The 27,524-nt window shown below is 46.0% G+C and overlaps 1 protein-coding gene across 2 annotated transcripts in view; it reads right to left on the bottom strand.

The window, feature by feature from the left end:
• Fam174b (family with sequence similarity 174, member B) overlaps positions 1-27,524 on the bottom strand; it is an 80,921-nt gene that overhangs the window by 32,317 nt on the left and 21,080 nt on the right. For both annotated transcript variants that reach the window (XM_017590163.3, NM_001401349.1), the window contains exon 2: positions 4,049-4,180. In XM_017590163.3, the coding sequence (XP_017445652.1) occupies positions 4,049-4,180 (132 nt within the window). The remainder of the gene's footprint in view (positions 1-4,048; positions 4,181-27,524) is intronic.

Below are 27,524 nucleotides of genomic sequence, written 5' to 3'. Positions count from 1 at the left end.
AAATGTTTACAAAATGAAAGAAGGATGTTGGAAGCAACTACACAACACAGGTTTGTAAAACCTTAAAGGGAAGAGGCAAAATGCCCCAAAACTACTTCTGGCCAAAACTGACCCAGGAAGAAATAAAGACTGAATAGTCTAAGAACTATTCAAGGAAATGAATGTCACTGATGCTGAAAACTCCACACAGACTGCTCAAGTCCAGCCAGTTTTTCGATATGCTCTACTAAACACTTAGGAAACAAATGACTCCAATCTGACCCAAACTAGCCCAGAGAAGGAAAATAAGGAGGCTTGCCCTACTCGTTTTATGAGGCTAGCATTAACTTTTAACAGAGCCCGACAGACTAATAACAGACAGAAAAACAAAGGGCCAGTCACCACTCCCTAGAGAGAAGGAAAGCCTTATACAATACAACAGTGCATGCAGAAAGATGTCATGTGACCAAGCCGTCTTACCCTCCAGAATCCTGAACGTATTATATATTAGAAATTTAATAAAGACAGATTTACCACCTTAATAGGTTAAAGGAGGAGGTATGCCCTGCCTAACAGAGCTAGAGAAAGTAATAAAATTCAAGGAGATGGAGGAGAAACTCCATACAGCAAAACCCACCAGTAAACTCCCCTCAGAGGTCAGGTGTTGACCAGAAGTTAAGACAACAAGGCTGCTACCCTCCCTCCTGATCCATAAGCAGGAGCAGGAAGAAAGCTGGCTGGGCCTGGTGATCTCAAAGCTGACCCCAGTGACACACCTCCTCTAGCAAGGCCACACCTCCTCAACCTTCCCAAACAGTCCGCCAACTGGGGACCAAGTATTCACATAACATGAACACACGGGGGCCATGCTTACTCGAACCAGACAGTCTCACACAGCAGAGTTAGCGAGCTGACTCCTGCAATCGGCCAAACCACCACCACATACATGCCACAGCATGTGTGCATACATGCTCATCCACGCACAGGTGTGCACACACCTACACAAATAATGTTTAGATGGAATAAGGCTACCGGGGATAAGGTCACAGAGGAATCTGGTCTTGAAGCCGTCCCCAAAGCAACAACAGAGAAGAGCCAAGCTAACGAAGAACAGTCGCTCAGCATGAAAACCTGACCCATGGGACTAAGGCTCACAACAGCCCATAGCTTAGAGTATAGGATTGATACAAGTGGATTTGCTGGGTCCTGAGTTTCTGCCTAGAAAAGAAGAAATGGAAGACGCCAAGGGACAAGAGGGAGCAAACCCAGATCCTACACCAACGCCACTGCTGTGCCAGACACGGGGCAGGAGGGGCGGGTTTCCTGTTAAGTGCCACTACACGGGTTCCTGGTTTCTCTCATCCTTGACTCTTACTCTTGCACCAGGCCATGGAGGGAACCTGGCCTTTCAGGAACCAGGAGTATCTCTAGTGCTTGAACAGTTCCCGGGCGGCAGGAACCAGGAGTATCTCTAGTGCTTGAACAGTTCCCGGGCGGCAGGAACCAGGAGTATCTCTAGTGCTTGAACAGTTCCCGGGCGGCAGGAACCAGGAGTATCTCTAGTGCTTGAACAGTTCCCGGGCGGCTCACTTTAGCCGCTGCTCTCGGTGCTTGAGAAGTTTCAGAGTTGGTAGCTGTGCCAATCCAGGACTGGCAATCAGCCCAAAAAGGAAGCACGCTCCAGTTTGAAGAGCTGAGACAAGTGTGGAAGTCTTTTAGCCCATATCACATGGGCGTCCTGTCCTTCAGAGAACACACCCCCTCCCATCTTATGTTCCAGACAGAATTAAAAAAAAAAAAAAATACACTAGCTTCAGCCTCCTGAGTGTTGGAACAAGCCTGGGCTTCCACACCCAGATTAGGGACTTCTCTCATTTAATCACAAATAAAACAGGATAAAACCAATTCAATTCACCCAGTATATTAGCTTCTTTCTCTTGATTGTGATAAGAAAATACTGAGCCAAAGCAACTATGCTGGCTAGTGTTAGGTCACCTTGACGCAAGCTAGAATCATTTGGGAAGAGGGGAGACTCAGTTGAGGAAATGTCCACCCCAGACCGGCCTTTGGCAAGCCTGCGGCACATCATCCTGCATGGTCATTGATGTTCGATACGGTAGGGCCCAGCTCACTGCAGGAAGTGTCGACTCTGGGCCGGTGGTCTTGGATACTAAGAAAGCAGGCTAAGAAAACCATAAGGAGCAAGCCATTGAGCAACATCCCTCCACGGTTTCTGCTCCGGTTCCTGCCCCGGCTTCCCTAAATGATGAACTATTCGCTGTGAAATGAATAGTTCCTCCTCCAGGTTGCTTTATCACAGCAATAGAAACCCTGACTGAGACAGTGGCCTGAAGAAGAAAGAGATGCTTTGATTGACAACTTGGGTGTATAGGAGTCTGTCACCACAGAGACAGCATTGCACTAGGACCACAAGGCAGCTGGTCACAGTCAGGAAGCAGAGAGGTGAATGCTGGTACTCAGTTCACTTTCTCCTCCTTATCCAGCCCACGGGCCCTTGAACATGGGATTATGCTGATCACATTTACAGTAGGTCTTCTCTTGTAATTCAATCTAGAATCTCACAAACTGGAAAGGAGATCGGTGTCCTAGACGATTCGAGATCTTATCTAGTTAAGAATCAACAGTAACAACCACACCTAGTGTGAACAAGATTCTAGCAGTGACTCTCAATCAGGCATACAGGGGGTGGCAGGATGGCTCAGTGGGTACAGTCACTTGAGGGAATCAACTCCGGGAAGTTGTTCTCTGCCTCCAAATACCCACAGCAGCATGTGACTGTGTGCAGGTACACATACATGCATGCATGCATACATGTATAGATATATATACACATACATGCATACACACATCAGTAATACAACCAATTGGCTCCATTAAGGTTCTGTTACATGATGTGCCACAGCCCTGCAGGAGGACACAGACCCTTTTTATTGGGGATAATAAGCAAAGTTTGGAAGCCCAGTATGGTGGTACACTTGTGTAATTCCAACACTCGGGAGACTGAGGCAATAGAAGTGCAATGAGTTTGTACACAGGGAGTTCCTGACCAGCCCAGGTTATGAGACCCTGCCTCGAACAAGCAAGCAAACAAATAATAAATAAATAAACAAACAAACAAATAAATATGAGGACTGCAAGACAGCCTGGTAGAAGAGCTTGCTATGCAAGCCTGGTGACCTGAGTTTGAACCATAAAACTCATGTAAAATATATGAAGTCTACAAAATTGTCCTCTGAACTCAGTGCTCTCATATACTATTGACACATATATTCACACACACACACACACACACACACACACACACACACACACTCACGCATACACTTATACACATTTTCAAGTAGAAATGGGAATACCTTTAAAATGACATAATTTTTCATGCTATATTTTGTTTCTATGTACAAAATGGGAAACAAGGTGGCTTAGCGATAAAGCCAATACAATCACCAATGACGCTATGTATGTACTATTTTGTGGTATAACTGAATACTGCTACTTGATTTCATTCTTTCTCTGGCAAAGTACAGGTCATAGGTTTCCTTCTATCTGTGGTATCTAGAATCAGCCAGTTTCAGTGTGCGGTTGTTCTTTATAAAATCAAGTGTGTCAACTATGGTGGCACACACCTTAAATCCAAGCCCCTGGAAGACAGAGGCAGGAAGATCTCTGAGTTCAAGGCCATCCTGGTCTACAGTGCAAACTCCAGGACAGCCAGGACTACTATACAGAGAACCCCCCCCTCTCTCTCTCTCTCACACACACACACACACACACACACACACACACACACACACACAAATAAAATTTAGATGTAACCATTAACAAACTGTTTCTAAAGCTAACACGACAGGAGGCAACCAAACTGATGCGGGATTTTTTTTTTCTTTCCCCCACCCCCAAATAAGCATTTACCCGTCAGCCCTGCTCTTCTAGATTCCTGAATGCTGCTACCAAGGTAGTGATGGGAACAAGAGAACATGTGCTCAAGGATGCTGTGGCCAAACCCTCACATACTCAGCCCAGGAGGAGGCCTCTGTCCCCAGCACACCTGTATCTGATGTCAAATACTGCAGATTCCTCATCCTCATCTTCATCCTCATTCAGTGGGGCCATTTCCACACGTTCAGCAGGGGTGGTGATGATGTCATACTTGCGGGTCTTCTTCAACCTCTTTCCCAACCTAGAGGAGGAGAAGCACATCCATGAGACCACGCCTGGGAGAGATGCTGACGAGGCCAGCCTCCATACAGATGGAGCAGCTTGTGCCAAGTTAAGCTCACTTCCTGACATCTGGAGACAAAGGTCGCACCCACCTCCAGCCAGGATGCTGCAGCCGTGCCCGGAAGACTTGTAACCCAGAAGCTGAAGGCCGGAGAGATAACCCACGGTAAGGCGCTTGTTGTGCAAGCACAAAGACTGGAGTTTGAATATCCAACACTTATCCTCAGCCCCAAGAGAAAGATCCAATGCTAGATGGGTATAACGGCCCTTCTGTAATTATAACACTCAGGAAACAGAGACAGGATCCCTGGAGCAAGATGGCTAGCTAGACTATTGAAATAGGCAAGCTTCCAGATCAGCAATAAACCCTGCTTCATAAACTAGAAAGTAATCAAGGAAGAACCCACCACAGACACTCATGCAAGCACACACACACACACACACACACACACACACACACCACATACACACATGCACACACACATACTCCACAGATACGTACATACATACAGATGGGAGCCGCAGGTAGGCACAGGACTGAGTTATCATTAATGGAGAGAGATAATATACAAACGCTGCAGCTCAGTAAGATAAAATGCATGCAAAACAATTCCTGGTGAACGAGATAAGACAGCCTGGCTGGAGATGCACGTGCCACCTTATTGGATCTGGGTCAAAGTCCAGCCAAGGTCTACTTAAGTGAGGTTCCCTAAGTCTCCTCATAGATAAAATGGGATAGGAGCAGTCTACCTTGAAGGTGAGGGATGATCGCTGAGGTGGCTGATGCCCTTGACAAGCCTGAGACAGGAGGCTCTTGGCAGAAGTCATCTTGAGTGGATAACAACTACAAAAGTTACACATGCTCTAGCCTCTCTTCTAAGATCAGAACTTGTGAAAATCAACTGGTATTGTTTCTATGGTGCAGATTAGAACACTATGCTGTTACCTACAACATGGCAGAGGGACCCTGCGGGCCACAGGAAATGAGCTGAAACAAGCCCCTAGCATATGACTTCTTGCATGGGGACTGCAATACTTCTCAGAGAGTGTCTGAAAAACAGACGAGGCCACCCAGGGAAAAACCTCTTCTGATGGCCACTGATGCTCTCTGAGCCTGTCCCTCTGATCCTAGATCTGCTCCCAATTGCTTTGTATTCCCTGCCAGCCTCCTCTGAAGAAAACCAGATGCTCTCTATGGAAAAGCAGCCAATCCAAAACATCCTAAGTGGGACACCAGAGAGCCTTCCTGAACACGGCAAGTTGTCCCTGAGACCACCTGTCAGAGACACCGGCAGGTCTTTTAACCTCTTACCGAGAGAAACTGTCTCAAGTTCTCACGAAGCATCAAAACAACCTCACTTTTAGGTCCTCCAAAATGTCTTACGAACGGCAACATGCTCTTGGCTTACCTACGATAAACTACCAACAACGGGATTAACCAAACCGTCATGTCATTTACATAGCAAAGTTTAGCACCGTGTCTCTAGCATAAATCAACCTGTTCGATCTACAGCACCTGCTCTTCCAGGCCTTTCAAATATGAAGCTGTCTTCTCTAGATTGAAGCATTCCTTAGGGAGGAAAAGAGGAAGGCTTAGAAAACTCGAAAGCAGGGTTGGGGATTTGGCTCAGTGGTAGAGCGCTTGCCTAGCGAGCGCAAGGCCCTGGGTTCGGTCCCCAGCTCTGAAAAAAAGAAAAGAAAAAAAAAAAAAAAGAAAACTCGAAAGCTGCAAGAGTGTTAAAAGATTCCGGAGGCTCCCTCCCAAAATTACACAAGCATTGAACAATTGCTGGAGGTGGGGGGGACTTCTGTGGTGTTGATGCTCACACGCTGTAGGGAGCACCAGATGTGCAGAGTGAAATGGACTCTTCAGTGGCACAGCCGTGTGGTGATTTGGATAGGTTTGGCCCCCACAGATGCATGTGTTTGAATGCTTGGCCATAGGGAGTGACACTATTAAGAGGCGTGGTACAGTTGGAGTAGGCGTGGCCTTGTCGAAGGAAGTGTGTCACCGGGGGGGTTGGGCTTTAAGGACTCTTATGCTCAACCTACACCTAGTGTGGCACAGTCTTTCCTTCCTGCCTTTGGCTCTACTCATAGAACTCTCTCAGCTCTTTCTCCAGCACCGTGTCTGCCTGCACACTCCCCTGTTTCCCGCCATGATGATAATGGACTAAACCGCTGAAACTGTAAGCCAGCCCCAATTAAATGTTTTCCTGTGTAAGAGTCGCCATGGTCCTGGTGTCACTTCACAACAATGGAAACCTTAACTAGGACAAGCTGCCTCTAAGTCACCCATGTCTCTCTAAATAATTCACTGGTCACCAAAGTAGACTTTTACATGAAATCAGAGCTTTGCTGTGATGCTGAGGCCATGTCTGGACTGAAGAGATGGGCATTTTTCCATGTCTCCTCTTCCCAAGAAGCCTTGCAACAGCACAGACAGAGGGGAGAACCCAGCAACAAAACCTGAAGCCTTGTTACAGAGTAATTTCTCCCCCCAGCTGTCCTCACAGGTACACTCACAAGCATAGCCGTGGGGCTACCTGATCTTAAAACTGGGATGGAGAACGGTACAGATGTCAAGCCTGGTAGCAAGATACTTAACCAAAGGAACACAAGTAGCCAGCCACCTTGCCACAAATAACACCGAGTACCAAAGGCTTGTAGGCTCGGCTTGCAAACCCACTAGCTTGCAGCTCTAACCCCACAGAAGTAGAGATTTGTGGCCCCAGGCATCCAAAGCCACAGACTTACATATGCAGGTGCTCTGAGCTGATTGGCAGCAGCCCGGTATCCAGCAGCTCCCGTTACCACTGCAGAGTAGCAGGTGATGGGAACTTCAGCTTTTAACCCTGGACAGCTCTCAGGGAAAGTTGAGCTTTCAGACTTCCTCTCCTCTTGCCTTCAGTAGCCCCAGCTTCCTACAGCGTCTGCCCAGGCCAGCCTGTGGAATTCCACACTGCCTTCTCGCAGCCTCTGGATAAGTAGGTTAAACCAGCCCAGCCCACTCTAGCCATTATATATATTACGGATAGGTAATAAAAGACCATTTGAGAGAAGACTTTATTAAGCCTAAGGGTCTGATATGATGGGGGCATACAGGAGAGAAGTCCCAGACAACCCCCCCAAAATGGTGGGAAGTAGGCTGCTCATACAGTCAGCAGAAAAGCATGGCGTGCTTGTGCACAGATTACGACTCGACCCACTTGGTCCTTACATATGACTGACCACAGACCTCGGACACTGATCACAACTTTGCATCACAGGAGCTGCAGACGTCTGGCTGAATGGCTTGGGGAGAGCGGAGCTTCCCCCTCCTGCCCTGGTTGAGAATAGCTACAAGGTAAGCAGCAGAACCCAGAGTCCGTCCAGGATTGTCTCGCCTGGCCTTGAGTCTTCAGTCATGGTGCACACTGCCCAGAATGGTCTTGGCGAGAGGAAGGCCTGAACCAGAGCTCTGCAGCTTCAGCAGTGCCTTCCTTGCACCTGAATTCAATTTCTTCAAGGTACTCAGAGCAGCTGGGACACCATCATGACAGCCTACAAAAAGGCTGCTCCAGCCAGGTATAGTGCTGCATACCTTGTAATCCCAACACTCAGAAGGCAGGGGCAGATGGATCAGGATTTCCAGGCCAGCCTTGGCTACACAAATCAAAGGATAGCCTGTGCTACCTAAGACCTTAACTCAAAAGTAGGTGGAGGGAGGAAGAGCCTACTCAATCAGAAGTACCTCCATCAAGGCAGACAGGCAGAAGGGAAGATTCTGACAGATATCCCTCCAAGGCAGTATTCCTCAACCTTCCTAATGCTGGAACCCTTTAATACAGTTGTGGTGACCCCCAACCCTAAAATTTTCATCAGTACTTCATAACTGTAATTTTTCTCATGTTATGGATCATAATATGAATATCTGATATGCAGGATGTCTGATATGCAACCCAACCCCCGTGAAAGGGTCGCTTGACACACACCCTAAAGGAGCCATGACCCACAGGTGGAGAACTTCTGCTCTAAAGGTACAATGGGGCTGACCCTCAGTAGTTTAGTTTAGTTGGAAGAAAAAGTGAACACTAAAGGGTGTTTATACAATCTTACTAGTACTTAACAGTGTCAAGTACTACTAAGTATTTAACAGTACTTAACACCAAATACCCTTAGGGAGCTCTGTGCCCTCATGTGTTCTCAATCATACCAGTGACAGGAAGCAGGCTCTGCTCAGAAACAAAAGTGCCAACCGTATCAGCACTGTTAGTCTCGCCTCTTCTCCAACAAAGCTCTTATCTCTCCACCTTCCCTGACCAAAAGAAAGACAATCTTTGCATTCTGTTCTAAATGATTCCTCATCCGTGCCAGCTCCCGCTCCAGTACCAAACAGTGAGATTCAAGCTCAGCAGTGGCTCTGAATGCCACAAGCCATCCAAGACCAACTCACAAGAGAGGCCACCCTTCCCCCAAGCCCTCAGGATGAAGGTCTAAGTCAGTCCACGCAGACCCACACACCGTTCTTGGGAAGCCAACCTCCCATCTCCCCCTCACTGATTCACAGCTGTTTGGGGCACACTTGGCTTTGGGAATCAGCGAGGCTCCCTCCCCTGGTCACCGTGACGTGGGCCTGGGCTGAAGAAGCATCTGAAATGTTTGGAAAGGACAATGTCCCTGAACCTGAGAACTTGAGAAAGACACCTGTATACCCTCAAGACGGCCATACACCCAAATGGCTTTGGGCTAAGGAGTTACAGCTCTACCTATCTTGTTCTGTATCATGAGTACAAAATCTGCAGAATACAAAATCTGATCTGCCAGCTTCCATGTACATGTGAAATGTGGCAGAATCATTAGTTATTGACTCTGGAGCAAAATGAAGTATTTGCTCTGGGGCGGGGGGGGGGGGGCATGTGGAGGCTCCATATTCTGACCGCTCATCCCCAACACCTATCAAACTTGCTTTCCTTCTTCACAATTGTTTATGTTGTGAAAATTAGTCTGCTAGGCTAAAATTAAAGGCCTTATATATTTACCCTAGGAAAACACCACCAACCTCAACACCTCCATGGCCTGCGATGCTTTAACACCAGTGTTCTCAACTACGCAAACCCAGAAAAGAATCATGGGCCCCATGATGGTAGTGAGGAGGGAACAGGGATCATTACATGTAAAGTGGTGGGGTTATGGACACCCCACACATGGCCACATATTGGCCTGAGTGTTTCTGAATGGACTTAACAGTCTGAAGTAGGTAAATAAAGCCTCCCCAGTGTGCGTGGGCCTCATCCACTCAGGTTCTGACTTCCCCTCGAGGAATAGAGAAGTTGTCCTACCCACTGGACATCAGTTTGTGGGGAGGGGCTCTTCATTTGTTCTGTTATTTGGGGTTTTGGGGGGATTCTTGTTACAGACGTATCCCAGACTTTCCTCAAAACTCAGATTCTCCTGCCTCCACCTCACGATTGTGTAGTTCCTCGCCCTGCCAGATATACCCTCTTTGGACTCATACTCAAACAATGTCTGCTTCTCCTACGTAAGTATGTCTTCATTCAGACCAGAACCTAGGGGCTGGAAAGGTTGCTCAGTGGTTAAGAGCACTAGCTGCTCTTACAGGGGACCTGGGTTCCATTCCCAGCATCCACAAGGCAGCTTACAACTGTCTGTAACTTCAGTTCCAGGGCATCTGACACCCCCACACAGATATAAATATGGGCAAATCACCAGTACACCTGAGGCAAGAGGCCTGCCACCCACTGAGCAGTGTGGTGGAGAGATGGGTGTTCTATGAAGTGGAGATGCAAGGGTGCTGAGGGACAGCCTGATGTGAGTAGCCTGCCTTGGCACCTGAGCTCATGATAACATCTGGGCCTGTGCTGCAGGAGTCTGTGTAGATATCCGTGGCCCACGTTACCACCAAAGGCCAGGCAGACATCAGCTGGTCTGAGCCGATTGGGGGCCATGTTGATGTGTGAGGCCTAAGCTGAATTGGCCCCACCCCTCACCGGTTTTGGCACTCAGGAGAGCTGGCCCTGAACCTTGCCTGGGCAAACAAAGCAGGAAAGCTGTCCCCAGTGGCTTGGGTGCAGAGAGCTGGTGGGCTGACTAAGTCAGCTACCACCCAGGCCCAGCTCCAGGATGTGATTTGGCCCACCCCAACATCTATGAGCTGCTGGAGGTTGTGAAGGGGCTGATCCTACAGAACCAAAGCTGCAGGATCTCCATGACACAGAACAACAGAATATCTGAAAGGAGTCCTGGTGAGGATCCTGTATTGGTAGTGTAGCAGAAGCAAGAGGCCCTGAACCAGACCAGTGACTCGTTGCAGTCAACATTTGCAAGGAAAGCTGTGTGGACAAAAGGTCATACTGTGGGACACAGTGTCACACACTCCAGCTTCCAGGGCAAGAAGTTTTTGTTTTGTTTTGTTTTGTGAGGGAGGGAGGGAAGTTACGAGGCTGGAGGGAGAATCTGGAAGGGACAGGGAGATGAATGGGACCGAGGTGCATGATGTGAAATTCACAAAGAATCAATAAAAAGTTTAAAAATATCGAGAACCTACATCATCAGATCTTCATGAGCAACTTCCTATAAGTATATGACCCACCTCTCTTACCCTCCCTCTTGCAAACACAGAGAGAGAGAGAGAGAGAGAGAGAGAGAGAGAGAGAGAGAGAGCACTCTGCTGTTTCTATGGAGAGCTCTCACAAATACATCAGGCCATCAGTAAGGGTCCTCATGTGCACTCCAAACGCCAGCTCTGACACTGTAAGCCAGAGAAACTACATCTCAGACAATCAGCCCTCTGACGCAGAACACTCTCTGCCAGGAAAGCACAAGCCTTGCTGTTTGATTGCCAGGCACGTTAGCCAGACAGAGCTGAGACCCGTGAGAAGTTGGTACGCTTGGGGCAATTCTGGGCAGAGCTCACATCGAGGCATGCATCGAAAAGGACATCCAACAACATGAGGGACACTGCAGTGTACAGACAGAGTGGGCAGAGAGTGGGAGTCTCACTCTTCTTCCAAAGAGGGCCTTTACCAGCTGCACACCAGGCAGAAGCAGGAAATGTCAGAAATAGAACAGATCAGTGCTCCTCAGACCTTCATACTCTGGAGTCTAACCATCCGGGTGCAGAGAGCCTGGACATCATCCTGCATCAGCGAGAGGGAATGCGAGAAACTTGGAGGCAGTTGGCCTAGAAGCTGCGTTTGTGCCCAATGATGCTAAGCAACTCATGAGTGTGTTCACACTTACAACTTCCTTCCCTTGCATTTGTGTGAGTGTGTGGTATGCACTCACATGGATGTGGGTGACTAGACAGTGCATACACCATTTGTGCTTTATCTTTTTCTAGCTCCCTCTGTACAATCTGAAGCACACTGATTGGCCAGATTGGTTGGCCAGGGATCCAATCATCTCTACGCTAGCCAACTAGCTCTTTTGTTACTATTATACTATTTCCTGTATATGGGTGATTTCCCTACATGTTTGTCTGTGCACCATGTGTATGCCTGATGCCAGTGGAGGCCGGAAGAGGGTGCTGCATTCCCTGCAAGTAGGGGTACCTATAGCTTTGATGTGCTGTGTGGATGCTGCCAATTGAATCTCAGTCCTCTGGAAGAGCATCTAGTGCTCCTAACTCTTGAGCCATCTCTCCAGCCCCACACCTAGCTTTCAATGCGGCTGCTGTGGATCCAAACTCGGGCTCCTGTGCTTTCATGGCTGGTGCCTTACTGACCAAATCATCTCCCCAGCTCCCATGGGTACAACATCTAAAGAATCTGTGAAGCGATGTCACTTACAGTTCTATCTTCCAGGTAAGGAAACTGAGGTCCAGAGAGGTCACCTTGCCCACAGCCGTGTAACTAATAAGAAGTAGGGTAGTAGGGTTGGGTTTGAAGGTCAAAGGACCAAAGACCTCAGAACTGCACAACTGCCTCCTCCCCACACGCTACTCAGAAACATGCCGCAAAGAAAGAAGACTGTGGATCAGCTCAGGAAGGTCTCAGAGAGCCCAACTGCCTTGATGTTGATGTCGCTTAACCACTCCACACACCAGTGCCTTCCATTCCCACCAAAGAGCTGCACTACACATGCACACACACACACACACACACACACACACACACAGAGGCACACACACACACGCACACACACACACACACACACACGCACGCGCGCGCACACACACACACACACAGAGGCACACACACACACACACACACACACACACATTCACACACACTCACACAGACCTTCACCTTCTCTTGACTTCAATACCCAAGCCCTTTGTTCCCCTTTCACTTTCTGGAACGATATCATTGAACGCAATTCACACATTGCTACTTCACAAGGATCCAGACAAACTCTTGTTGAAGTGAGACTCCCCTAGGACATGTACTGCTTTTCGACAGGCCAGCACCCCACCATTGACCTCCTTTTGACTTCTCTATCCCCCATGTCTGGCTACACCTCCAGTTCCAAGAGTAGACACAGAGGATTAGGTGTGAGCTAGTCGATACACAGCAATCACAACCAATGAGAGCCAACCACTAAGTGCCCTGCTCACTAGTCCCTGAGACCCAGATAAGCTGTCTTACCACTTGACGGAAGAGAGGCTGAGGAGAGAGAGGTAGAGTGACCAGAGGGAATGAGCTCAAGTCTTAACTCTGCTTTGAATCCTACAGTGCTACTCTCGTCACAGAGCTGGTTCTGTCTGAGTTTCTGGTCCCACTTGACCTAGGGTACTTTATGCCAGGGAGCCTCAAAAGGAAGGCACAGAGTAAACTGAAACCAACATTATAATAAATGCCACCTTGAGATTCTTTAACATTTTAATAGTAAGGCTTCCACGATCAGTGTAATTTTCCCATTTGCTATAACCCTTTTTAAAACCCTAAAGAGCCACTTAGTGACAACTGCTTGAGGCTTTCTACTTTCTGGGGGGTTCTCCAGAAGGTAAGCACAAGGCAACACAGGGCTGTTAGCAAGCTCGGTGGCTTGAGAGGAAGGCAGAAAGCACATCCCCTGTGAAAACATGAGGTGGAAAAGAGATGTCACTCTTCCCTTCAAACCAAAAACTCACTGCCTATTTTATGTGTCTTTGTGTGTTTCTGCTAGTGGGGCACATGTATGCATCCATGGAGGTCAGAGGTCCACACCATCTGTCTTCTTGATCGCTTTCTTTTTATTCTTTTAGACAGGACCTCTCACTGAGCCCAGAGTTCACCCATTAGTGAGGCTGACCGATTAGTGATCACCAAGAATCAACCTGCCTCCGCTCACCCTTCCCTCATCCCAGAACCAAGATTTCAGCCTTAGCCCACCACACCAGACTTCTTGTTCAGGTGCTAAAGATCTGAGCATCTGCAAGTCTTCATGTTTGCACAGCAAGCACTTTACACGCTGAGCCGTCTCCAAAGCACTTTAACGTTTATTTCCAACAAGACAGAGGAGTCGTTCAAAACGACTCCATTTTCCCCTGTACTGAGATTTTCATCTACTAACCCATTTATACTGGGAGTAACACTGTCCACCCATGCAGAGTAATTAATTCCCTTCCCCATCCCCGTGGCCTCTCCCATCCATTTAAGCCTTGATGTTTCTCCCCTTTCTTCTCTCTCATGCGTTCTACTATCCTACTGGTTATTGTTCTTCCAGTTGCATTGGGAGATAGTAAGATACCTTGTGAGTTTTCAGGTACCCCTCCTTTGGGTTAGCTGTCCCTCTGACACCTGGCTTCTCCCGTACCCTTGTGCATTGGGGTAATCTTTTTACGAAGTGTGTAAAGATTATCCTTGTATTATTCAAATGATGATCTCTGTGCCAGCAGAGACTTGAGTGCAGACCCAACCTTGGTATTGTTTATTCGTATGGCTGCATCATATTTTGTAAACACACTCCCTAATTGGTTTAACGAAGAGCAGAATGGCCAATCGCTGGGCAGGAAGTTAGAAGATGAGACTTCCAGGGGGGCAGAGAGAAACTCTGGGAAGTGGAGAGGAGTCAGGCCTGAGAGACTAAAGAACCAGACTCCGAGGAAGAAGCAGGCTGGGACTGCAGGAGGGGTAACTAATGAGTTAGATTAGTATAAACGGGTTAATTAGGGGTTGGGGATTTAGCTCAGTGGTAGAGCGCTTGTCTAGCAAGCGCAAGGCCCTGGGTTCGGTCCCCAGCTCCGAAAAAAAAGAAAAGAAAAAAAAAAACGGGTTAATTAAGTCACAAGCTAGTTGGGAAGAAGCCTAAGTGATAAGACTTAGAGCTCTAATAAAATAAGCATGTCTCCTTGTCTTTATTCAGAGTTGCAGCGGGCATAGAAAGTCTGCAGGGTTTTGCCTGTGCCCTCCCTACTTAAGCCTTTCTGCTCCCAGTATTCCTCCTTTCTCCTCCTCCTTTACCCACAACCTATCATCCCCTTCCCTTAACGGCCCTAACTAACCCACCTTTCTCATTTCCCCACCTCCACTTGTACTCCAGATTAAACACAAATAAGATTTGAAAGTGAGGTCTGCACAGGAGAGAGAAGGGAAGGTGTTTGTCTTTCTTAGCCTGCATTACATCATTCGGTATGGGTTTGTTGTTTTTTTTTTTTTTTTCCAGGTCTGTCCACTGATCTGAAATTTTCACGATTTGCTTTTTGGTCATAGCTGTGTAATATTATCCCACTGTGTATAAACTCAGTCATCTGTTCTTATGCATTCGTCTACTATTGATGGGTGCCTTGGCTGAGTCCATTTCATAGCTATTGGGAATAGCCAGCGATAAGCATGTATGTGTGTCTCTATGGTAGGACAGTAAGTCCACTAGGCATACGCCCAGAAGTATCGCTCAGTCATATGCTAGTTGTGTTTCTAGTTTTTTGAGGAACTTCTAGACTGATTCCAGAGCAGTTGAGCTGATTTTCCTTCCTGCCAACATCATGTAAAAGCCCCACTTTCGCTACAGCCACTTTAGATGACTGACGATGTTCATTCTGACTGAGGGGAGGTGGTGAACCAGAGAGTTTTTATGTCAACTTGACACAAGCTATTGTCACTTGCGAGGAGGAAACCCCAATTGAGAAAACGCCTCGGTAAGATTGGACTGAAGGCAAGCCAGGGAGGCATTTTCTTACTGATTGACGTGGGAGGGCCAGGCCCATTGTAGGTGGGACCACCCCTGGGCTTAAGAAAGCAGGCTGAGCAAGCCATGATGAGCAAGGCAGTAAGCAGCACCCCTCCATGGGTTTTGCTTCAGTCCCTGCCTCCAGGTTTCTGTTCGACTGCCTTCAATAATGGACCATGGTGAGGAAGTTTAGGCAAAATTAACCCTTTCCTCCCTGAGCTGCTTTTGGCCGTGTTTCCTCACAATAGTAGTAACCCTGCCTAAGACAGACAAAGTCTTTTTTTTTCTTTTTCTTTTTTTTTTTTTTTCCGGAGCTGGGGACCGAACTCGGGGCCTTGCGCTTGCTAGGCAAGCGCTCTACCACTGAGCTAAATCCCCAACCCCCCAGACAAAGTCTTAAAGTAGTTTTAATCTGCCTTTTACCTGATGGCTGGAGATACAGGACATATTTTAAAGTATTTTCTAGCTATTTACCTCTCTCTTTTTTGAGCTAAGTTACTTTTTGGTGAGGGGGTAGGGGATGGCAGAGATATCCAAAAAAAAAAAAAAAAAAAAAAACAGGCTGGAGAGATGTCTCAGTGGTTAAGAGCACTGGTTGCTCTTCCAGAGGTCCTGAGTTCAAATCCCAGCAACCACATGGTGGCTCACAACCATCTGTAATGGGATCCAATCCCTCTTCTGGTGTGTCTGAAGACAGTGACACTGTACTCATATATGTAACATAAATAAAACTTTAAAAAAACAAAAACGAAAATACAGACTCCTACCACTCCCTTTGTTTACTCACAGTAACTACATAGCAAGAGTCTATTGCTGAAGGGAAGTAAACATACGTTGACTGCAGAACAGAGAGAAATCAGCCTTGAACCAAAAGTAAACTTCCTCCCTGCTGGCTAGCTGTCACAGTGCAGCAAGGTGTTATAGGAGCTGCAGGAGAAAAGGCACCAATCGTCTTACCCACAGTTGGACCCTGCTTGCTACAATAGGAGCCTCCCAGGCGAGATATGCCCAATGGCGTAATAGTGGCATGGCTATTGTGGAGGTAACCCATCACTTTCAGGTCAGTTACAAGGCCTTCTCCACGGGACAGATTTCATGCCTAATACTATAAACCTAGCCAAAAGCCGACGACTGGGGAAATCGTAGCGCCTAAGGCAGAGCCTTCTATTATTATTTTGCTAAATGGTCATGTTTTCAAAGTGTCTCCTAAATACATATATTTATAGCCATCCATACATGGGATGTTCTCAGTCCTGGCTAGAGAAGTCTTTTTACAGCAGGCAGTAGTCAACAAAGAGATGCGTACCTGGTTGAAGCACTGAGAATGAGAGACTGAGTACTGAGCCCCAAGTGGGGCACCTATATCAACCCTACCCTACTCCCCCACCCCACTAAGGCTCAGAGAACACCCTGGGAGAAACAGAAAGAATGTTAGAGCCAGAGAATGTGGAGGGGTGCTATAAAATTCTGTGTCATTCGTGAGCGCACACACAGCAGCTAATGGCTCGACACCTATGCAAGGTCAAGGGAGCCAAAACGCCAGTGTGGTCGATGACTTCCAGGCCCCACCCCTTACTGAGGAGCTACTGGCAGTCGGCAGCTGCTGGGAGGAACACCATTCTCCTTTGAAAATATGGACATTGGTAGGATTCTGATGCTCCAGTAGAGGGCGCCACACCCATGTACCCGTGGGGCAGAACTAGCGGGACTTACTAGGTTATTTTAAAAAAAAATAAAAAAGACATGACTACGAGAGGGGGCGTGTTGGAAGTACAAGGAGACTTGGAGGACGGAAATAGGGATCATATACTGTATACAAGTACAAAAGCCTCCAGAATAAAGAATAAAGGAATGAGAAGAGCGAGGCATTACAAAATAAATACACGTCTTACATTCTTCCACTCCGGAATCATCGCCAGGTTGAGGATTTATTTACCCAGAGGGCTCTTCAACAGCTGGACAGAATCAAGTTTCCAACGAGCTGCAGGCACCACTTAGACAAACAAGGAGGCTGGGGGAGCAACTTAGAAAGAAACCTCCCGGACTTTTCCTCCGCAGCAAGGCAGAGCAAGGCAACACTGAGTCCCGGTGCATGGGCTCCGTTTGGACTATGGCAGTCAGAGAGGAACCAAGGAGTCCAGAGATGGAGTTTCGAATCTGAGCCTTTATCCCTGTGCTGTGGGTGAGCTGCTCATCCTGAACCCAGACTCCCTCGTTCGTGTCTGTTTCTTTCCAGGCAGTTCTAGGGTTCCGGCAGTGGATCTCACAGACAATCTGCTCAATAGAAAGGACCTTAAGTTTTCCCCATTTTTTTCCTGAGGTCATTAAGGGAACCCAGGTCTTCCCCTGACTCCTGTCAATAACCGAGCTGAGGGACACAGTCCACCTGTGACTTGTAAGCATGCCTGATCCTCCGTACCAATGGTTCTCAGCCTGTGGGTTGTGACCTGCGGGGGTGGGGGGGGGTCATATATCGGACATACTGCATAGCAAATATTTACAATATGATTCATAAGAGTAGCAAAATTACAGTTAGGAAGGCTAACCTGAGCTACATAGGGTGATGCCATCTCAAAAAAAAAAAAACACAAAACACAAAACAAAACGCAGAAGTGGGCACAGAGTCAGAAGCCTTCTGCAGAGGAAGACTGATGAAGGGAGCTGGTTTCTCCAGGAGCCACAGTCACAATGCTAAGCTAACAGGGCTAAGCTGTGATTCCATGTCAACAAAGAGCACTAGAGCACCCAGACCCCACTGCCTTTCGAAATCCAACATAGAATAAAGGTGGCATTTAAATGACTCGGGGAAAGATTTCCCTATCCAATGTTTTGTATCACAATAAATAAGATAGATAGACTTAAAGGCGGGAAATAAAAATATTACTAGAAAACATGGAAGAGATCCAAAAGCCATGAAAAGAAAAGAATGGTGAATTCAAGCATAGGAAAATGTCAGTGGGGAGCATGGGGGGAAACAATAATAATTTAAGTCAAGATAACCGACCTGCTTGGGAAAGCATCCAATTTGCAGTACAGGTGTAAACCAACCTCATTAATGGATGTAAGGAGTATCTACAAATCAATAAAAAAGACCAATCATCTAATTGAGAAATTTGTCAAAGGATATAAAAACTGGCAGGTCACACAGTGGGGGAAAAGCAAACAAATGGCTTTGCATTCTACAACCTCACAGGAAGATAAATCCAAAGCCAGCCTTTAAAGAGATGCCACTAACCACCTGTAAGTTTAACGAACATCAGAGTGACTGACGATACTCAAAAGACAAGGGCACGAGAGACAGCTTCGCTCATTTTAGGCCTGGATGCACACACTGTCCCACACAGGGAGCAGTTCAGCGGTGTCTGTCGGTTACAATGGTAAAAACCTCATCAAGACCTTCCCTGTCGGGATTTTGTCTTAATCATATGCTTCAACTCACATAATATGACATACAAGTGTCCACTAGTAAGAGACTAACCCATGAGGTGTGAAACCTCTGTATTATCACACAGAGCTGTTGACCTCATATATACATAATTATATATAAGATGAGACACATAGTATATGTGTGAAAGAGAGGGAAGAGAACCACATACAAAAAATAAGTTTTGAAGCCACTTCCCCCATAGAAAGGGTAAAACATCAAGCCATTATACACAAAAAATTACCTCACAAAGTATTTCTGGAGAAGTATGTAAATATATAAGACATATCTCAGAGCTAAAGCTATAAATTCCACAAAAGAAAGCATAGGATAAGCCTTTGTGACCCTGGACTAGGCAATGGCTTTTAAGCAGGACAGCAGACGCTAAAGCAGGAAAAAAATATACAGATAAATTGGACTTCATCAAATAAAAACTGTTGCGCTTCAGAGAACACCATTCAAGAAGTAGAAAGACAGCCACAGCGTAGGATGAAATTGCATTTATAACATAAAAATATTCTTGCATCTCAATAATGAAATGGTGATCCCATTTAGAAATAAGCAAAATGTCTTTATTTGATTTTTCTTCATTGTGTGTGTTTTCTACCGAGGTTTCTAATGTTATGCTAAAACACTGTCAAAAGCAGCTTAGGGGGGAACTCGGGGTTGACTTGGCTTTCGTGTCATGATCACAGTCCATTAATGGCTGAGGAAAGTCAGGGCGGGCGTCCAGGCAAGGAAGGGCCTAGGCAGGAACCATAAGGAATGCTGGTTACTTTCTCTCTATGGCTAACGCAGCTGGCTCATTTCTACAACTCAGGACCACCTTCCCAGGGATACCCACCACCCAGAAGGAGCTGGATCCTCTCACATCAATCATTAATTAAGAAAACATCCTATAGGCTTGGCCACAGGCCAATCTCATGGAGGCCATTCCTCAGTTGAGGTCCTTTCTTCCTAGATGACTCTAGTTTATGCTAACAGGACATAAATTACCAGTCCAATGTGCTCGAGTGAATGCGTGATATATGCACATGTGTATTACCGTGCATGAATGCACTCACACACATGTGCAGAGCGAAGAAGAGGTCACCACAACCTGAAGGACTGTATTAAAGGGTCACGACATTAGGAAAGTTGAGAACCACTGGTCTAGGATCAAAAAGACAGACAGTAGCCAAAGTTGGCAAGGATATGAAGAAACTCTGACCTTCATATCCTTCTAATGAGACAGAATAGTATGGCGGCTTGCTAAACAGTCATCAGCTTTGTTAAAAGTTAAGCCCAGGGGCTGGAGAGATGGCTCAGCGGTTAAGAGCACTGACTGCTCTTCCAGAGGTCCTGAGTTCAAATCCCAGCAACCACATGGTGGCTCACAACCATCTGTAATGAATCTGATGCCCTCTTCTGGTGTGTGCGAAGATACCTATAGTATACTCATATAAATAAAATCTTTAAAAAAAAAAGTTAAGCCCAGACTTACCAAATGACCAAGCAGGTCTACTCTTAGTTCTGTAACCAAAAGCAAGTAAACCCCACATCCTCACAAACACTTACATACAAATGTTCAATGCAGCACTGCTCATAACAGCCAAAAGGCAGAAACAATTCAAATATTTAAAAACTGAGAATAGTTTACCTGTGACTTTTCAAATGCTGTGATAAGGCACCATATCAAGCCAAAGCAACTTATGAAAGAAAAAGGTTACTGGGGGCTGACAGCTTCAGAGGGTGAGCCCATGGTCATCATGGCAGGAAGTAGGCAGGCAGCCATGGTACTAGAGCAGTACATTGAAAGCTTACATCCTGATACACAAGCATGAGGCAGAGAGAGAGCTAACTGGGAACAGTGTAGACTTTTGAACCCTCAAGACCCATCCCTATGACACACCCCCACCAACAAGACTAATCCTTCCCAAACAGTTCCATCAAGTTGGGACAAGGCATTCAAATACATGAGCCTTTGGGGCTATTCTCATTCAAACACCACACAGGGATATAAGAAAGGGGATGCATATACAGAGCTAGAGAGATGGAGACAGTTAAGTACAACTATGACTCTCACAGAGGACCCAAGTTTGATCCCCAGCACCCACACCAAGCAGCTTAAACCACTGCTGTAGGGGGGACCCAACTCCTCTGACCTCAACACTCACATACAAATATCCCTACACAGACACCCACACGTACCCATAAATTCTGAATGAAGATCAATCTTGGAAAACCACGGCGATGCATTAACTAAACAGGATACCACTATTTGGGGGAAGGGGTAGAAATTAATTAAGCAGTGATTCACACTACAGTACAGATAAACCCTGAGAAAGCAATGCTAACTAAAACAGGCAACATATTGTATGATTCCAGTCACACGATTGTCCAAAATAGAGAAGCCCGTAGATACGGAAATCAATCACTGGTCGCCTAGTACCAGGGGAAGCCACATGGAGAGAGGATGCAGGCTTCAGCCTGCAGCAATGAGCGCATTCTAAACTCGGTCTTTGTAATGGATGTATAACTCTATGAATAACCTACAGAAATAGTGTTGGATGCTTTAAAGAGGTGAACTGTGCAGCGTGTGAAATAAACCTCAGTGGAGATATGTGTGTATACTTATTACATTAACTTGTCGCTAGACTTACAATCTCTCTGAAAACATTCACAAGAAATCGACAGCTTCTAGTGTAGGAAACAGCTGGGGACATGGTGAATTTCGTTTAGTATTTCCTCCTGCTCCTTGTGCATTTTGAACCACATGAATACACTTTTGGATTGTGCTGTCATTTTGAGACAGAGGTTTCAGGCTGGTCCCAAACTTGCTATCCAGCCAAGGACGACCTTGAACTTCTACCTCCTGTTTCCATGTCCTGAGGGTTGAGAAAACAGGCGTGGGCCACCTTGCCCAAATTTATGAACCTGGGCATTCGTGCACGCTAAGCAAGCATTCTACCAACTGAGCCTCATACATCCCCAGACCAAGGTCTGTGCTAAATCAATTTCAAAGGTCCAAAGCAGATTGTTAAATTCGAAATGGACTATCCTGGAGCCCACCCAGGGGCTAGCTACCGTGACTCATCCAAGTGGCTGTGCTCCCCTGACTGGGTGACTTCAGGACTCACACTCAGCAACTCAACATTTCTGCACCTCAGCAATCTCATCTTTAACCCTTACAGCCAGCCCTGCTGCAGCTCGAGGTTAAGTACGGTGGCACCTCTGTCACCAGGAACACTCAGCAACAGAAATGAAAACAGGGGAACTGGGCTGGAGAGATGGCTCAGCCGTTAAAGGCTAGGCTCACAACCAAAAATATAAGAAAACAGAGGAACTGGGGAGACCAAGCGGGCAGCTGCTGAGCATGGACCGTAGTTCGCCCTGCAGGTGAGTCTTGATGCCTCGAGGCTATGTCCAGGATTCCGAGGACATGTCTGATGTCCGCAACTTCTCCTCAGAGCATGAGAGATAACTGGGTTCCCCAGAAAAGCAGTTAAACTTAAAGAATGATAGAACACAGCCCGGAACCTTCTTTCCGGTCCTGGCCTCTGCCATGTCCTGTACAGAAGAGGTGCCTGAGTCCAACCTTAGCTGGGAGCTCAACAGAAAAGCCACCATCACCTGATACCAATGTCCTGTTCCCCAGCAACCTGCCCTGAGCACAGCCCTCTGAGCTCCATCTTCAAGCACCCTGTCAGGCAGTCTCCATTATGACTTGAATCTCACCTCCCTCTACTCAGATGGGCAACCTCAATCAAACACAGTCATGTGAAACATGGGTGTGTCCCTTTAGCACAGCAATGACTTTAGGACCTCCCAGCAGCCTGGGCTCTGCCTCAGGGGCTCTGCCTGCCCCTCCGGAACGCTGTGTTGAGATTCTTCACAGACTTTACTCCCCACCCAGCCACTGTGCTGTCTCTCCTCTGTCGCTGCCTCAGTACACCAGCATTGACCTAGCCCAGTGACTCAGCAGGTCAACAGCCCACACACTACAGTGCCCTGTAAATACAAGCAACCCTTGAGGGGGAAGCGGTATGACGGAAATCTGGGGACAAGCACGACGACAAATGGTGACCAAGCACTGCCTTCAAACCAGACACAAAGAGCAGCACCTGGAGGTGCTGAAACAGTTTGGGGTATAAAGGTGCTTCCTCAAACGCCCGTGTGAGTTTGGTCTCTGGGACCCACGTGATGGAAGGCAATCCTCAACTCCCACAAGTTTCCCACACATATGCTACTGCCCACGCTCACATACATGTGCAAGCAAACGCACCATCAAGAAATGTAAAAATAGCACAAGCATTTGGGCACCCACACAACAAACACATGAATGTACAAAATAATAATAATAACACGGTGCCATGTTCATTCTAAAGGGGGCAGCAGTTGATAGCTCCTGTCCCTTTCTGGGCCGAGGTCCATGGGCACTGTACCACCAGGTATCCCCCCCAAGGGACCCCAAATCTTTACAGTAAGTGTCCTCAAATCCCCGGGTTTTCAAAATCGGTACCAGATCAAAACCAAACTAGATAGCATGGCTGTCTGTGGTCTAAATCTCCAACTCCCAGGCCTTGTGTTGGCAAAATGTATCTGTTTCTTTTTTTTTTTTTAATTTATTTACTATGTATAGAGTTCAGCCTGCATGTACACTTGCACACCAGAAGAGGGCATCAGATCCCATCACAGGTGGTTGTGAGCCACCATGTGGTTGCTGGGAATTGAACTCAGGACCTTTGGAAGAGCAGCCAGTGCTCTTAACCTTTGAGTCCCTCTCCAGCCCTTGTTTCAGTTTCTTAGCTGTGGTTTATATGGTCACGAGTGATATTTAATCACTCTTCTAAAAGTCTATGAGCCCCGACAGATGTAATGATATACATTTCAACCAGGATCCCTTCCTTCTCCCTATTCCCTGGCAGTTCTGCCATGGTCAACAAACCAACCTGCTCTTTGTCTCCACTCTCTTGGGATTGGCAAAAATAGTAGCAACTATAGGCAAATCCCAGCACTGGCATCCAGGACAGAGGCATACAGAAAGCACAGGCCACACCTCCCTTAAGAGCTCAACTACAGACCTAGGATCTATACATCCAATTGCCCAATAACCTGTCACCCTCATCCTCTCAAGGATGTGGCTTGTTCTCCAAGACAAACACAGCGCACCCCGGGTCTGACCTGTTGCCAGGACCCATGTGAAACATTGCCACAGCCTGTTCTTCCTGCTGCCAGGTGTGTTTGCAAAGGGCTGAGTCTGTTTTGTTTGTATAGGAGGCTGGGGGCAGGAGAGACAAGCAGAGAGAAAAGAAAGAGGTCACTGTTTGGAGAACACTGACAAGTGACAGTTGGGGGCCCACAGGACCCTGAGAGCCTGGCGTCACCATACTGTAGGATACACAGTAATTGGCCCTGTCAGCGTCCAAGCATAGTTGCCATGGTAAGAGACGTGTCAGGCCTCGCTCTCCAGCACTTCGAGAACCCAAGTCTTTTCAGAGGGAGAAATGCCCTGAGTTCCAGGCATGACGTCCAGCTGCTCATGGACTTTTCCATTCACAAAACTCACTTGCATTTCGTCCCAACCACAGGCCCAGGAGTTGGAAATTCAGACCACAGACATGCTTTTCTCTTTAGTTTTGGCCTGTAAACTTTTTTTTTTAACTAAGAGAGTTGAGAACACTTAGAAGTTAGGAGTCTTCGTGTGAAGGTCGGGGGGGACCCTCTTAACTCTTTTTTTTTTTTGGTTAAATAATATTTTTATTAATGCTTTGAGAATTTCATACAATGCATTTAGAACATATTCATATTCCCTCCCCCAACTTCCCACTCAATTTTGAGTCGTCGTCGTCGTCTTCTTCTTCTTCTTCTTCTTCTTCTTCTTCTTCTTCTTCTTCTTCTTCTTCTTCTTCTTCTTCTTCTTCTTCTTTTTTTAATTTGGAGAATACTTTATTAGTTTTTGTAATCAAACCCACGTATATAAGACCCTACATATTTAATACAGTGTGTTACCCCTGTACAAATGGAAAAAACTTAAGTTCAACATTTCTAGACCAATATGGCTGTTAATTTCTGTACAGTGCCAACTCAACACAGTAAACGGGGATACTTTTTTCCAAAGTTGACAGCACAGGTGAAGTTTCAAAAAATTCAAATTATATATCTGTATATATATATATATTTATATTTATATAAAAAGACCAATAATAGCAGTGTGTTATGCATCAACAGCAACAACAGCTTTTCCAGGTTCTGCAGTCATCTGAACAAAACTGTAGAGACATCCAGCACACTCCATTGAAAAAAAAAAACAAAACCCGAGAAAAGAGCACAGTTCTGTTACTCTTGTGGTACCTGGCACCATTTTTTTTTTAAATTAGCTTCTCAATCATCATCTGGAAAGAAAACATTCTGAGCAACATCATTAAAAACAGCTCTGATAAAGCACGGTCACTACTACGTATCATAAAGCAGGTACAAGCTATTTTACATCCACAGAGGTATGATACAGTACTGTCCTACATCTATAATACTAGAGGATACAATTTAAAAGGCATTATTTGAGACTTGATTCTACTTTTCCAGCAGAGGGCCCAAAGGATGGTGTGACACAGCTTTGTAAAGAAACTCTAGACAGGATTTCCTTTCACTAGTGGCACAGTTCTAAGGATTCATTCTCTCCATGAATGTCAGCTAAAACCGTTATTAAAAAAATGAAATATCCCTAGAACAAAACCGTATAACCACCGGATTCACATGAAGATGACCTAGTGGAGACAAGCTGGACCTCACCTTACCAACAAGCTATCAAATCTGTTATGTTTAAACAGTGAGACTTCCAAGGAAGGAGATGCCAAGTAGTGCTTCAAAGCTTCGGACCACAATCAAACACAGCACCCTTTTCAACAGAAGCAGAAGCTCATCTGAATATGCTCATGGATGCTGACATCAACATTTAATCATCTCCTCACTCATCCAGGAAGAGGGGGAGATCAGTTACTACTGTACTTTATTGTGTTCAACCAAATCACCATGTTACAAAAATAGCAAGCTGCCATAATAAAAAATAAGGCTCCTCTATCCAGCACCAGATAGCATCATTTTACTTTCAAGCCTAGAAATTGCACACTTGTATATAAACCAATCGAAGATGAGGATTGAGAGTTCATCTTGGTGGATTTTTCCTTTGATGAATATGAAGTGTCCTTCCTTATCTTTTTTGATGACTTTTAATTGAAAATTGATTTTCTTTGATATTAGAATGGCTACTCCAGCTTGCTTCTTCTGACCATTTGCTTGGAAAGTTGTTTTCCAGCCTTTCACTCTGAGGTAGTGTCTGTCTTTGTCTCTGAGGTGTGTTTCCTGTAGGCAGCAGAATGCAGGGTCCTCATTGCGTATCCAGTTTGTTAATCTATGTCTTTTTATTGGGGAGTTGAGGCCATTGATGTTGAGAGATATTAAGGAATAGTGATTATTTCTTCCTGTTATATTCATATTTGGATGTGAGGTTATGTTTGTGTGCTTTCATTCTCTTTGTTTTGTTCCCAAGACGATTAGTTTCTTGTTTCTTCTAGGGTATAGCTTGCCTCCTTATGTTGGGCTTTACCCTTTATTATCCTTTGTAGTGCTGGATTTGTAGAAAGATATTGTGTAAATTTGGTTTTGTCATGGAATATCTTGGTTTCTCCATCTATGTTAATTGAGAGTTTTGCAGGATACAGTAACCTGGGCTGGCATTTGTGTTCTCTTAGGGTCTGTATGACATCTGTCCAGGATCTTCTGGCCTTCATAGTTTCTGGCGAAAAGTCTGGTGTGATTCTGATAGGTCTGCCTTTATATGTTACTTGACCTTTTTCCCTTACTGCTTTTAATATTCTTTCTTTATTTTGTGCGTTTGGTGTTTTGACAATTATGTGACGGGAGGTGTTTCTTTTCTGGTCCAATCTATTTGGAGTTCTGTAGGCTTCTTGTATGCCTATGGGTATCTCTTTTTTTAGGTTAGGGAAGTTTTCTTCTATGATTTTGTTGAAGATATTAACTGGTCCTTTGAGCTGGGAGTCTTCACTCTCTTCTATACCTATTATCCTTAGGTTTGATCTTCTCATTGAGTCCTGGATTTCCTGTATGTTTTGGACCAGTAGCTTTTTCCGCTTTACATTATCTTTGACAGTTGAGTCAATGATTTCTATGGAATCTTCTGCTCCCGAGATTCTCTCTTCCATCTCTTGTATTCTGTTGGTGAAGCTTGTATCTACAGCTCCTTGTCTTTTCTTTTGATTTTCTATGTCCAGGGTTGTTTCCATGTGTTCTTTCTTGATTGCTTCTATTTCCATTTTTAATTCCTTCAACTGTTTGATTGTGTTTTCCTGGAATTCTTTCAGGGATTTTTGCGATTCCTCTCTGTAGGCTTCTACTTGTTCTCTAAGGGAGTTCTTTATGTCTTTCTTGAAGTCCTCCAGCATCATGATCAAATATGATTTTGAAACTAGATCTTGCTTTTCTGGTGTGTTTGGATATTCTGTGTTTGCTTTGGTGGGAGAATTGGGCTCCAATGATGCCATGTAGTCTTGGTTTCTGTTGCTTGGGTTCCTGCGCTTGCCTCTCGCCATCAGATTATCTCTAGTGTTACTTTGTTCTGCTATTTCTGACCGTGGCTAGACTGTCTTATAAGCCTGTGTGTCAGGAGTGCTGTAGACCTGTTTTCCTGTTTTCTTTCAGCCAGTTATGGGGACAGAGTGTTCTGCTTTCGGGTGTGTAGTTTTTCCTCTCTACAGGTCTTCAGCTGTTCCTGTGGGCCTGTGTCTTGAGT

This window comes from Rattus norvegicus, chromosome 1, assembly GCF_036323735.1.
Source record: "Rattus norvegicus strain BN/NHsdMcwi chromosome 1, GRCr8, whole genome shotgun sequence".
NCBI classification, from domain to species: domain Eukaryota; kingdom Metazoa; phylum Chordata; class Mammalia; order Rodentia; family Muridae; genus Rattus; species Rattus norvegicus.
This window is presented reverse-complemented; position numbering and strand designations above follow the sequence as displayed.